Raw genomic sequence first — 14,357 nt, 5'->3', positions numbered from 1 at the left:
TAGAGGGCACGGCTGTTCCTGTTGCAGTTTTTGTACCACCTGACTTTTCAAATTCGTTCGTTTTTAGTTTAATTCCAACTCTGATTCAGGTGGGATTTTCTGTTGGCGCGTGGTGTGCAAAACAACTGGAACAGTGTGTTTTTCCTCGGAATCGGTAACTAACTCCCACCAGAATTCATTGATCAGTCCTTATTCTTTCCCCATGACTTGTGAACACTTGTTATTTATTCTAGAATATTTCTACACTATCTGTCCTGGCCCTGGTACCACACCGATTTGAGCTACAGTGAGAATGAGTTTACAGTGGTGGAGAAGCTCATTCAAAGAAAAAAGAATAGGATGTGCAAAGGCAGAGAGGCTTATAAAAGCTTATAAAAGCAAGTGGCTGGTAAATGCACGGCTGGGAGGAATCTGAGAGTAGATGATAACGACTGCTAGAAGCGCTACAGTAAGTGTCATTAGTTAAAAGAAACCCCATGACTCGCCCTCCTTCGGGAGGAAACATGACGCTTCCCAAGCTGAACCCCCCGGGGAGGCAGAGGCAGCACGCGCGGAGCTTCATTCGAGACCAAGCGGCTCCCCCTTTGATTTCGGGCGCCCGCGCCGGCGCAGCCGGAGATTGGCGGGGGCCCGGGGCGGGGCGAACGCCACTTCCGGCTGCGGCCGCCGGGTCCTGGCGCGCGATGACGGCCAGCGCGGCAGCGCGGGGGCGGCGGCCTGGCGTCGGGGTGGGAGTGGTGGTGACTAGCAGCAGCCATCCTCGTTGTGTCCTCCTGGGCAAGAGGAAAGGGTCGTTTGGAGCCGGCACTTTCCAGCTTCCTGGGGGTCATTTGGAGTTCGGGTGAGCAGCCGCCCGGGACAGCAGCGCACGCACGGACGGAGCTGCGCCGTGCATGCGTGCGTCCGTGCGTGCGTGCGCGGCGACGCTGCGTCGTTTCTTGCGCGCGCCTATGTTCTCCGCTTGGGCGCCTGCGCGGGGAGGGGCGCTGAGCTAGGTGAGGGTGGAAGGTGGAAGTTCCCCGTTGTCTGGGGCTGCTTTAGCTCGGGCCCGTCAGCTCTGCTCCTGCTTGGCCGCGGCTGGGCGTTGGTTTCTGAGATGTTTTTTACTTGGTATTTATGCATAAGAGATGTTAAGCGGGTGTTTATAATCCTCCAGCAGTCCAGTTTTGTCAGTTAAGACGTTTGCACGGTTTGCCTGTGGTTTAAACGTACACATAGGTTTGCTGTTTCCAGCCTGCGTAGGTGTGGTTGCACGTGAAACTCTTTAGGCCTCAGTTTCCCCATATTTAAAACGAGGAGGTTGGACGAAGTAGTGTGTAAGGTCCCTCTCTGCTTTGGCGTCTGTGATTTGGTGATGTATCAGACCGGCAGAGAAGGTTGCAGGGTGGAGCCACTTGTACACAAGGGATGAAGAAAGCCTGGGGCTGTGCATTCTGAAGTGAGAAGGTTAAAGTCAACAGCGGATAAAGGGCATCTAGAGCGTTCAGACACTGCACATGTGTTTGCTTAAGTATAAAAAGTTTCAAACATACGTAAAAGTAGAGAAAATGGCCATTGAATCCTCATGTACCCGTCACTTAGCTTGTTCTCCGTTCTTTACTGCTCCTCTCCCCACAACAGACGTATATACACACAGCTCTTGTTTTCTAGACTATTTGAAAGGAAAATTCAGATATCCTATTATACCACCCCTAAATAGTTAAGTATGTATCTTTAGTAGGCATTAGAAAACATCCACAATACTATTTTCACACGGTAACAAAATTTTTTTTTTTTTTTTTTTTTGCTGAGGACGATTTGTCCTGAGCTAACGTCTATTGCCAATCATACTATTTTTTTAATGTTAAATAATTTATTATGTATCATAGGGTCTTCTAACTGAATAAAAATATATATTATAGAACTGCTTCCTGGATGATATAATTACACAAATTATTCTTCAGATCATTTGGATAATTTCCAAATAATTCATTGATTTTAGAGGGGTTCCCCCATGATTATTTGTTTCTTGTGACTGTTTCTAGGTGCATGATGCTCTGTTTCTTCCATAGTTTAACATAGGGAACAGCAACAACTTTGCCAACAAACTTCCTATTAAATTGGTAGTCATTAGGTTGCTTGTGAACTAATCACTATGGATTTTATCTTGACATAATCAATACTGGTTTGGGGGCTTTTTTTCAATCTTACTCTTTTTTTGCTTTAGGAAGATTGGCCCTGAGCTAACATATGTGCCAGTCTTCCTCTATTTTGTATGTGGGTCACTGCCACAGCATGGCTGATGAGTGGTGTAGGTCCTCACCTGGAATCCAAACTTGCCAACCCTAGGCACCGAACCTAACTGCTATGCCATGGGGCCAGCCCCCAAAATAATTCTTTAACAACATCTGACACTCAGTTTGTACTGTTTTCCCAATTGTCTTGAAAATGTCTTTTTACTGTTTATGAACCAATCGAGATCAAAGGAAGGGCACATATTGCCTGTGGTTGATAAATTTTTTCTAGTCTCGATCTAACAGTAACCCCCTCCTCTTTTTTCCTGTGCTGTGTTGAAGAATAGGGGTCATTTGAAGGATATCTTATGTTTTGACTATATTCTTCTAATCCACTCATTTCTTATTAAGTGCTAGTTAGAAGTAGAGGCTTGATCCTAGTGCCTTTTAATCAGACTTTATAAAATATAGAATTCTTATGATCTTTTAGCACATGGAATTTTTTTAATGGTCTTCAGAATTTTAAAAGGCATCAATAAATTTATCATTTTTAGATAATTAAGATAAGCCATCAGTTAATAAACAATAAAATTTCTAGATTAAGAATCCAATTGCCCAGACCGGCTCACCATATTATACTTTTTCAGTTATTGGTGGGCATTAGCCAAACTTATCACAAACTAAGCACTATTTAGAAAGTACAATTACTAGAGCAATAGCTAGAGACAGCTGTCTTAACAATTAACACGAGAAGGTATTGGAGTTTTGACTCAGATATAGAATAATAGCCAAAATTGAACTTGAATGAGCTTTTTCCTACGTGCTGGAGATTATGCTAAGCTCTTCACGGGTGTGCTTTCATTTTTTGTACCTGGTGTGCTGAGCAGGCTGCATTTGACGGGAAACAAACAGGAAATGGCTTTATAGGCTCCTTCCATTGTCTTCAAACAGGATTTGTCTTTCCCTTCTCTGTTGCCCCATGACATTTCCTGCAAATTCTGTTGTTTCCGTGTCACGTGATTATAAAAATAAATCACATTTGGGTCATTATGATCCACTTCCAAGCATTTCCCTCTCGCCTGTAGTGGGGAAAGGAGGTGTGGGCCATTGAATTGCTCTTTCTCCACCTCCTCCTCTTCTCACTGTTTCTGCTCTCCTTCCTTCCCCAATGTGCTTTTCCATGACTAGTGCTGCTGTGACCCATCCATTGGTGCCCTCTGGGTGCGGGGTTCATCTGTGTGCTCTCTTTCTCAGGGTATGTTTGTCGGTTGTTTGGAAGACCTGCAAGGCTTTCTGCACTGCACAGTTCCATTACAAAGACGGCTGACCTCCCTCCCCTAGCTCTTGCGTTTAGCATAGCATCCTACTTCTTTTTTTCTGTAGGGTCCCCAGCAATCTCTTGTAGCATCTGCTTGGCCCAAAGGAAATTCACAATGGGAATATTGCTTTCGCTGCTGCCCTTTTTCCTTGCACAGCCATCGTGGCTGCTCTAGCCAATCTCCTGTCTTCCAAATTCCCAAAGTGGGAATAAGCATCAGTCTCTGTATTCACATGCGTCCCTAAACACCAAGCGACGCGTTTCAGACTTACCAAGAGCTCTCACCCTCCTACCAGCTCTGCTCTGATGCATCAGGGTAGACCTGTGAGTTTCCGCTCAGGGTGTCTTTAGCAGAAGAGTGACACATCAGTATCTCCTTCTTGGGGGTCACACCCCATCTCTATGACTAATTCCCTTGCAGGACTCCTTACTTGGTTTGGGGGCAGAGTTGGCCCCTCATCAGGAGGAAGGGAGTCATGTCTACTAGACTAAAAACTGACAACTTACCCTCCCTAACAAAGATCTCCTGTCTTTCTTATGAAGACTGGGGAGGGGAGGCTCAAAAGTCCACTTTGGCTTTCCTTAGCTGACCCTTGAGTTTAGATGGCATCTGTTTGCTCTCTTGCTATACTCTTTAGAATTCAGAGGCACTTATTGCCTATTGTCCTCAATTTTGAGGCTTAAACTAAACTTCTGAGACTACAGGAAAAGACATCATCCGTTTCTTGATAGACTTGGAACTCAAACCTAGGTCGAGTTGACACCCAAGCCTGTGCTCTTAACTGATACGCTAAACTGCCTCCTGGTTGCATTGTGCTCCCAGGCCTGTGAACTAGTGCAGAATTGGCCAAATGTTCATTTTTTTTGTTCAATCTGAAGTCCTTTTGGTCTTCAGATAACTAGGTACAGGATAAACAGAGTGTTGAAGACAGGGTTGTTGATTTATTGTTTTAAAACATGAGCCAATTACAGTTCTTTTTGTGTTATACTAGAAATTTCTAGCCAAGAAGTTCGTGGCCCAAAAAAAAAAAAAGTTTACCTAAATAGAATTGAATATAATGATGTGTTTCTGTTTTCCAGTGAAAGCTGGGAGGAATGTGCTCAAAGGGAAACCTGGGAAGAAGCAGCTCTTCATCTGAAAAATGTTCGCTTTGCCTCGGTTGTGAATTCTTTCGTTGAGGAAGAGAATTACCATTATGTCACTATACTAATGAAAGGAGAGGTGGATGTGACTCAGGATTCAGAACCAAAAAATGTAGAGCCTGAGAAAAATGAAAGTAAGGGAATTATATATAATATGCATTTTCTCTGAGGGGAGCATATCGTCTGAAGCAGTATTACATTATGTCACCACATGAAGAGAATTAGATTCTCTTCCTATAGAAATGTACATATACTTAAATCCTGGAGACAAAGGACACAGCAGAAAGAGAACTGGCTGTGGGGCCAGACCACCTGGCTTACGTCCTGGTGCTTCCACTTAGAGGTCTGTAACCCTGGGCAAGTTATTTACCATCTCTGGGCCTCTTTCCATCTGTGGTAATAGTAACCACCTCAGATGGGTTGATATAAGGATAAAATGGGTTAACCCACATAAACAACCTAGTGAACACAGTAAGTACTCAGTGTAAATATTAGTTTTATTTTTAGTGTTTAATTTTGTTTCACACTTGGTTTTTAAAGAAAACATTTAATGAGCCTTCCTCAGTTTTCTCACCTGTACAAGAGAGGCAATAAATTCCTTTTTTAGAGAATGACTAATCTAACAAAACAGTGACCTGTTACCTTCCAGGTTGAATTGAGTGCTCCGAAAGCTTTAATGGCAGCAACTGCTATCATCTACTGCATGCTAAGCATTGTTTTAAGGGCTTTGCATGTATCATCTCTCTTCAAATGTCATAAAACTCCGTGAGAAAAGGAACTAAAGAGAAAAATATCAAACTTGCTGAGTATATTATTTGCTATATGAGGGCTTATCCCAGTGATCTCGTGTGCTGGCCCTTCCCTCTCAACATTTAATTTCTCCTCCAATATGGAAGAATCTTTTCATTTAACAAATACTTCTTGAGTACTGTGTGTCAGACACTGTTCCAGGCACTAAAGAATCAGTGGTGTATGGAACAAAGTCCCTGCCCTCCTGGACTTTACATTTTATTGGGGAGAAAGGCAACAAATTAGCAAATATTTTATGATAGCAATGGTAAGGAATAAGAATAAAAATAAGCTGTGTAAGGATAGTGGTACATGGGTGCTGTGGTCAGGGCAGGTTTCTGACAAGGGGACATATATGCAGAGGCCTGGAGGAAGTGATATTTCTAGAATGAATAAATCACATCTAAAGTGTTTTACAGATTGATTTGCTTGAATGAACAGAAGGGCATGTTGCACCTGAAGGCCTGTTGAGTCATAAGAGGTTTTTTATAAAATAAGTAACTACTTGGAAACATCTAAAATGAGCTAGTAAAATGTGAGCTGTTTTTACTCACAACACTCTGACACAAATGTGTGGGTTTTCTGCTCACACCAAATAGTTCTCCAACTCCCCAGACAGCAGCAGTGCCCTACAATCAGTTCAGTCCTTCTGGAGGTAGCGTCAGATTCCAACACTTCAAGAGCTCAGTCCCACAAGACTGCCCCCACTTCAAACGCCAGTCTCAAGTCCTGGCCTCCTGTACTTCTGACCGCCAGGCTATCGGGGGTCCCCACAATCCCCTCCTCAGGTTCATCCATTTGCTAGAATGGCCCAGAGAACTCAGAAAAATACTATGTTACCAGTTTATTAGAAAGGATACAACTCAGGAGCAGCCAGTGGAAGAGATGCACAGGGCAAGGTATGGGGAAGGGGTATGGAGCTATCTCACTCTCTCCAGTCTGCCACCCTCCCAGCGCCTCGCTGTGTTCAACTCCAAAGTTCTCCGAACCCAGTTGTGTAGGGTTTTTATGGAGCTTCCTGTGTAATGGAGGTTCCCGTGATTGATTAAATCATTGTCCGCTGGCGATTAAGTCAATCTCCAGCCCCTCTCCCCTCCCCTAAGGTGGGGAGGTGGGGCTGAAAGTGCCAACCCTAAAAGTTCCAAGTTAGTGTTTCTGGTGACCCTGCCCCATCCTGAAGCTATCTAGGGGTCCCCCAGCCACCTGTTGTCATATTAGCATAAACTCAGGTGTGGTTAAAGAGGGCTTATTCTGGATAATAAAAGATGCTTCTCTCAGTCCTATCACTGGGGAAATTACCAAAGTTTTAGGAACTCTGCTGGGAAAGCAAGACAAAGACCAAATATATACGTCTTAGTTCACAATATCACAGAAAGAAACACCCAAAAATTATCCAAAGGCCTTCAGTTGTCCTAGGGTACAAATAAAATTATTCAGGCCTCAAGAAGTGGAAGGCAGAAGAGGTAGATAAGAACTGTGCCAGGTTCATTGGGGGAATTTTCTACAAGTCTGTCCTGTCTCTCTCATCCCTAATTATCCAGAAAAAATGAGGACTAGGAGAGAGGAGAGCCCAGGACAATAACAATGGAAAAATCAATAGTTTTGACATTCCGAAGCTGGGGGGAGGAGCAGCTGATTGCTTGGCATTTTAATATTAAATTGAAGTTTAGATATGCATATTTCCATTTCAATACTTTTTGTAGGACTCAATTTACTTTTTTCTTTCCGAAGCAAAATATATTACATATAACTGAATTTTTTTAAATTTAGTTTTGAGATGTAATTTATTCTGGTAATAAGAACAGATTGTTGTTATTTTAAAATAGAGCCCTAAACTTGAAAGGAATGAACACACCCTTATTTTTATCTTTTCTTCGGGCAAAAAAAATCTGAGACTAGGTAAGACAAATATGATGAAATAGTTAAGTTTTTTGTACTTAGTCCCCTTCACAAGAAGCAAGGAATAGAGAAGGTGCTGAGGAGAAAACAACAGAGTCACTGACTGGACCATGGGCTGTCACAGTCTCGCTCGCCGAGCGGGCTCTTTGTTTCTTCAGAGCTCCTGCCCTGCCTGGTCTCTGGAGGGATTTGAGCTGGTGAACTCTGGTGCACATCACAACTTCTCATCTTGCTCTTCTGAGCTGCAGGCCTGTGTTTCTAGTTATCCCGTAATATTCACAAGGCACCTCACATTCAGCTCAGCAATTCAGCTTCAGACCATACTTACTATTTTCCTTTACTGAACTTTGAATACATAAGGAGCAGAAATTTTGGCTCCTTCATCTTTGACTCGCCCCTGCCTGACACTGTGCCTGGCTCGTAATCAGTGTTCGGAAGATGTTGAAGGAAGGACGCTTCCAGGGAATGAATATACTAGCAAACCTCTTGCTGTGAGCTTCTTAAATGTGGTACCTACATTGGCCTGCTTTTCAGTAACTTCTAAAAGGTCCTTATTCAGCTTTCTGAAGTTCTTCTAAAAGGTTATTACCCTACTTTATGAAGTTCTTTATTAGAGTTTTTGTTACTATATTATTGTATATATTGTTTTTACCTCCTGGAATATAGTAGTTTTGAGTAGTTTTTACATGCTTTGTGATTTTTTAATTCATTAATGTAACTTTTTTTGTTTGCCTACCTTGGCTCTGTTGACCCTCTGACATTGCTAGTCATCTCACATCAAGCAGTGTGATTTTACAAAGCCCAAGGTTAAAGCCCCAAGTCAGATTTGATCAGAAACACTTGTTCCTCTCTATCTCTTAGAAACAGTGTAGCAGGAATTATTTTCACTTTTTTCCCAGTTGGAGCCCTTGCTGGTAACCAGCTGCAGCCTGGCCAAGGTGCAACGGCTCGGTGGGGCTTTGTTTTACTTATAATATAGAGATGCCGTCTCTGTCCCATGTTCATCAGGTCCTGCATCTGGATAGCCTGCTTCAGTTTACTAGTTACTGCATCTTTCCTCCCACCATCTGATTATAATGAGGGGGATCATCCGGATGCTTCATATTCTAGGAGACGGGGAATAAACTTTACAGACAGCTCTTGAGATTCAGTTAATTCAGCATCTTGCAGCACACTGTTGGGCAATCTGTCTCTGTCTCTCTCTCTCTTTCTCACTCTCTCACTCTGTTAGCACATGGCAATAGTTGCTGATCACCCCTTCCTGAACTTGTTCCAATTTCATGGATTCTTTGTCCCCCGCCTTCCCAGAATGAAACTACATGCCTGTATTTTATAGGCAGAGAAATAATGGAAGAAACAGTCCTCACACATAGGTATTGATTATGTGTAATCATAAAGAAACATTTAGAACATGGAGTATAGTCTTAATATAGTATTTATATGTTCACCTGTCATGAGCATCTCAGCTTTCGTGTTGTTTACATTTAGATCATCCAAAAAAATACTATTGCCTAGAATATTTTTCTAGGATTTCATGTGTTTTACAACTAACAGGCTGTTAAATCTTTCTTGTGTCAGTGGATTTTGTTTACATCAGTTCCTCCATATTTGTCATTCTATCTAAAATATGCCACAGCACAAAGAATATTTTTTATTCTCTGCACAGCTTCCATTACTTTTTTAAGAGATAGAGGTTAGCTTAGAAATTTTATAACCTACCTAGTTTTATAGGTGAGGAAACTGGTTTATTTTACTGTAGTGTAACCTGCTGTATATAAAGTTCTGTGTGTTTTGTTTAGCCAAATATTTAAATCAAAATTTAATGGTACTAAATCTGGGTTTTGCCACAAGGTTGCTGCTGTAAACTTGGCTTCATGTTCAAACAACAGCATGCGTTAAACCATCACTGTTCTCTTCTTAAGATCATTATTCTAAACGGTAATTCTGTTTATGTAGCTGAGCTAATGCATAGCATCACTGTTGTGCTTTATTTTATTAACAGCAAATCATTTTTAAATTTATTTCATTTTTTTTAAGTATAGGTTAACTTGCCAAAATAAATATCCTTTGTTTCCTTTCAGCTAAATAAATGGACTTGGTGTCTTTCTGTTCTAGGTTGGGAGTGGGTTCCTTGGGAGGAATTTCCTCCCCTGGACCAACTTTTCTGGGCACTGCGTTGTTTAAAGGAACAAGGCTACGATCCATTTAAAGAAGACTTGAATCATCTGGTAGGATACAAAGGAAATCATCTCTGGTGAACAAGAGAATTCCCTGATTTCCCTAAAAAAAAAACAAAATAAGGTCTGGTTAGAGAATGAAAAATATTTACATTTCGGAACAACTCCACTTTATCTGAAAAGTTCCGTATGACTGCCAGTGTGTTTGCACTCTCTTAATATATCCACCACCTTTTCAGCTCGTACTTGTGAAAAATTTTCTGGGATTTTGTCATGAATTGTACTTCAGACTGAGAAAATGTGATAAATGGTGATACTGTGGTAATTCCGCTTTCTGTATTTCTCTGTGATATTGACTGCAGTTTGTCATTGGCAGCGTGCATGGAGTCGGGTGCAATAGACTGCCTTTGTGTTTCAGTTGAAACAAAGATCCTGACTGAAATGCTAACGCCTGTTGCCTGTTGCAGAATTTATCATGTTTGTTGGTTTTCCTCTTCTGTTTTATTTAAAACAAAAATTTTTCGGTAATATATTGTGACAGTCCTTGCAACTAGAGCGAACAGGACAGATCATTAGGGTATATTTTCCAGATTTCTGATCGAGAACCTAAACCAAGAAAAGTGAGACACACAGTCTCGGATCTGTATCTCATCCTTAAGAGGCCATGTTGGGTTTCTTACCTAATCTCTATCAGATCCAGCTTCCTTATATGTAAAATGAGATTAGACTAGGGCACTGGTTCTCAAAGTGTGGTCTGAGGTTTTTTGTTATGGGTTTTTGTTATTTGTAAATGAGTTAATAAAAGAGTTCTTGAAATTTCTCAATTTTAATTCCTAGAGTCTGAAATGGAAACAGAGGAGTTGCCCTGGCTAAAGATGGGCACAAAGTCCAAGACTAGGAGGGAAGCTGAAAACTCCAAATGCCAGTTTACTAGTGGTGAGGAATAACAAGGAAGGCAAGTTATTGTATTGTAGGGAGAAATCACTACATAACATGTATGTGAAATGTACCTTAAAATGCGTTCTGTATTTTAAAAGATATATAATTATGTGGTTGTGCACATTTGAGAATACTTTTTTTAGTTGTATTACTCTTACTTATTTTTTTATTGAGGTACAACTCACGTATAATATTATATTAATTTCAGGTGTGCAACATAATGATTTGATATTTGTATATATTGCAAAATGACCGCCACAGTAAGTCTACTTAACATCCATCACTTTTACAAGTATTCACAAAAGAATACTTTTAAGTTATGTTTTGTTGTTGAGAATAAAGTGTATCAAATCAGTAGAATTAGAAAAACTCAACTCACACAGTAAGAAGTTTCAATCAACAAGACATTGGGATGCAGAGAAAGAGGCTGTTTAGATAAGATATTCTTCCAACACCAAGAGAGGTAAGCCAGGAGCACAGCTGGAAGTCCAGCGAGTGGGAGCCATGGTCTGGCGAGGCCTGCCCTGGGGGAGCAGCTGGGGGGACTTTGGGAGGCACTTGATCAGAGGAAAATGATGAAGATTATGAGGAAGGGCTTGAACCATCCACAGAAAGGGATGCCTGAAGGCTCCAAGTTTCAGAACTGCTGGGCACACACATACCTGCCTTTTGTTTCTCCCTCTGCTGTGGGTGCCACCAGTGAACACAGACCAAGCGCTCTTGACCGCACATTGCTGCATGCGTCTGTCTTATCATCATTGCTACATAGAAGGAATCCTGGGCTGGGAGAGTTTTCATTTTCTTAATGGCTTTTGAATAGGCTGGGTTTATAAGTACTTATGGCAGCCCGCTGCCTTAAGAGTTGAATTCAAATGGAAGAGAAAGAATAGGTGGTCAACAGGCTCACTAATGAAGGATGCCACATTGGGCAAGGGGCAAGGAAATGGTCAGAATAGAGGAGTGTCATAAGGTCCTGAGTGGTCATCCCCACACCCCAGCTACTACTGTGCCTGGCTTTGCTTCCATGGGCCATCCCAGGTGAAGTGTGTGGGAGTCTGGCTGACTGACCCAAAGGGCTGGAAGTGTGGCAGCCAGGAGCCATAGTTTAAGAACTGGTGGTGAGAACTGTGATAGAAACACGAGTAGCTTGGTAGCTAATTCTACCCACTAAGAGCTTGTCCTACTTGGCATCTAGCAAAACAGGCAAGCAATGAAGCCTATAAGTATTTATTAAGCAATCTGCTGTGCTAAATAAAAAAGGCTTTTTGAGTATCCTTAATGCCTAGCATAGCACATGGCATATTAGTAAGGGTCCATTAATATTTGAATCAATTTGAAAGATAAAATTAGGGAAACGAGATGATAGCAAATTAAAGTGATAGCATGTTTTTTAAAATGTTTTACATTTGACATATAGTATTTATATAGGATCTCAATAAATTATTACAAAATGAACACACCTATGTAACCACCACCTAGATCAAGAAAGAACATTTGACAGCACTTGAAAAGTGCCCCCTCCCAAAGGTACACTATGACCACCATCTCATCATAGATGAGTTTATTTTGGAGTTAGCTACGTAGAAGAATCATACAGTATGCATTTTTGTGACTGGCATCTTTCAATTAACATAATTTTTGAGCTATTTATCCATGTTGTGTAGCTGTGGTTTATGAGTTTTCATTGTGTATAGTAGTCCATTGGTTAAATGTACCAAAATTTGTCTAGTCTAATGTTGATGGTCGTTTGGGTTGTTTCCAGTGTGGAGTTATTCCAGATAAAGCTGCTGTGAGCTTGTGCGCATGCTTTTTCTTTGCACGTGTGTCCTTATTTCTGTTGGATATAAACCTAGGAGTGAAAAGGCCGGGTCACAGAGTATATATATCTTTGCTAAGAAATTTAATGTGCTTAATTTACAAGGTGACTCTTCAGACTTTGCTGGGGGTATTATATAACATATGATATATAAATCTATTAAGTTTCTAGAGTATTAAAAAATATCCTAATCCTGAAATACGTTTATACCCAGGGGTTTGGGATGAGGGGTCGTAGAGCTATGTATATAAATGCATGGTGAACATGTACACAGCAATTTGATTCCTTTGAGGTACATGTGAAATTTCTATTTGTTTTTCCAATGTATTGCCCTATCACTGCCCATAAGAAAGAATCTATCTATTCATTAGTCCTATCTGTTTTTCTGCTTGGCTTTATTTGTTGTTATGTTCTTTGTCTCTGTTGGTTTATAAGTGAAAAGCCGTGGAGGGAAGAGGTGCTAAAATTCTTGGGTGGTGAATAGCAGTGACTCAGAAGGGTCCTTAAAAGCTTTAGGGCCCTGGTGCTCAAACTTGGATGTGTGGGCCTCACATAGGTTCCTGTTCAGCTGGTAAGGAGCAGGTTCTTGAATCTGCCTCCCAGCAGCTACCCCAGTGATTCTGATACACACATAGCTTGTGGCCACACTTTGAGAAATGCCATTTTCAAGACAGTTTGAAGTGTAACTGATATGGCCATTGTACTTGGCACAAGTCTAACATCCTTAATATGGGGGATGCTTTTCCTAGAGGCAACTGTAGGCTACTGAAGCACCTTATTTTAGACTTTAGACACTTTGAATGGAATCCTATTGTAATAAATTTGACAAAATATCAACATTACTATTTACATTTCATCAAAATGAAACCCTATTGTTACACAGTAGAGAGAGGCACAGTACTGTCTTTGTGTACAGAAAGCCTACCCAGGTTAGGAAAAAAATGAGCAGAGGGGATTTTGAAAAAGCCCATTCTTATATTGATGCCTAAAGATGTTTTTGTACCAAACCTGCAGCTACTGTGTTTTTGATGACAGAGAAATGAGTAATGTTGGGTCAGTGACTTTATGGATAATTTGGTTGTGAGAAAATAAAGGCCCTTTGTCTGTGAACCATAATATTGGACCCATTTTCTTTTTTTCTTTCAGATAGCCTTTCTGTTCTCAGACTTGCACACAATGGCATCAAAGACAGGTCAGGCGAGCTCATTTTAATAAATGTACAGTGTAAGTGAGTCTCAGGCTTTTCCTTTCAGTTACTCCAGGATCAAAGAACAAACTTTCCACTTTGGGAAAAACAGCAGTCCAAAAGCATGACATTTCTTGTTTTTGTTGAAAATGTATGCAAACTTTGGCTTACACTTCATGAGAGACCCATGTGTTTGACTATAACTTTTTTGTTGTAATATCTTGGATTAATCCTAATATCTTTAACCCTCCTATGTGTGTCTGTTTGTCTGAATACCCTCCGGTCCCTGCCACAACTCTAGGGAGCTGTTTTTTACCTTCTCTGGAGAAGGAAGGGTCTTGCAGTAAGTTTTGAATTTGGAGCTCGGTTCCTTATGCTTTATTTCTTTATCCTTACCACTATCTGGATTTGTCTTATTCATTTGCTTATGTGCTTATTATCTGTCTCTCCCCTGCCCCTCTGCCTCAAAGTCCAGGAAGGCACGCTCTCCCTGTCTTATTCATTGCTGGATCCTCAGCACCTAGAAGGTGCTCAAACCTAGGAGAAAGGAAAGGAAAGAAAAGGACAGGAGAGAAGGGAGAAGGGGAGGGGAGAGAGCTATGGGGGGTCTAGACCACATTGGGAATGGCAAATATTCCTTCTCTCTGACTCCAGATCAGCCCAGGAAGCTTTCTCAATACAGCAACCAGCACCAGTCAATGGGAGATGATGTGTAATTGAAACCCATTTGTTACTGAACCAGGTTCATTTTTGCCCGCCTCCCAGAAAGCCAAACACTGAGACGATGAGATTGCAGCAGAGACAGAGTTTACTCACAAGGCAGCCATGCGAGGAAGTGAGAGCATGAGCCTCAAATCCGCTTCCCTGAAAATAGGGA

At 41.4% G+C, this 14,357-nt stretch overlaps 1 protein-coding gene across 1 annotated transcript; it reads left to right on the top strand.

Moving 5' to 3' along the window:
- Positions 1-620: 620 nt before the first annotated feature.
- On the top strand, positions 621-13,410 carry NUDT15 (nudix hydrolase 15). Its single transcript, XM_008517769.2, has 3 exons — positions 621-841; positions 4,612-4,808; positions 9,478-13,410. Exons 1-3 carry the CDS (start codon positions 684-686, stop codon positions 9,618-9,620), a joined length of 498 nt encoding a protein of 165 aa, XP_008515991.1. The 5' UTR covers positions 621-683; the 3' UTR covers positions 9,621-13,410.
- Positions 13,411-14,357: the final 947 nt, after the last annotated feature.

This window comes from Equus przewalskii, chromosome 16 (assembly GCF_037783145.1).
Source record: "Equus przewalskii isolate Varuska chromosome 16, EquPr2, whole genome shotgun sequence".
Taxonomy (NCBI): Eukaryota; Metazoa; Chordata; class Mammalia; order Perissodactyla; family Equidae; genus Equus; species Equus przewalskii.
The sequence above is the reverse complement of the archived record's forward strand: the minus strand, read 5'-3'. Positions and strand labels throughout refer to the sequence as shown.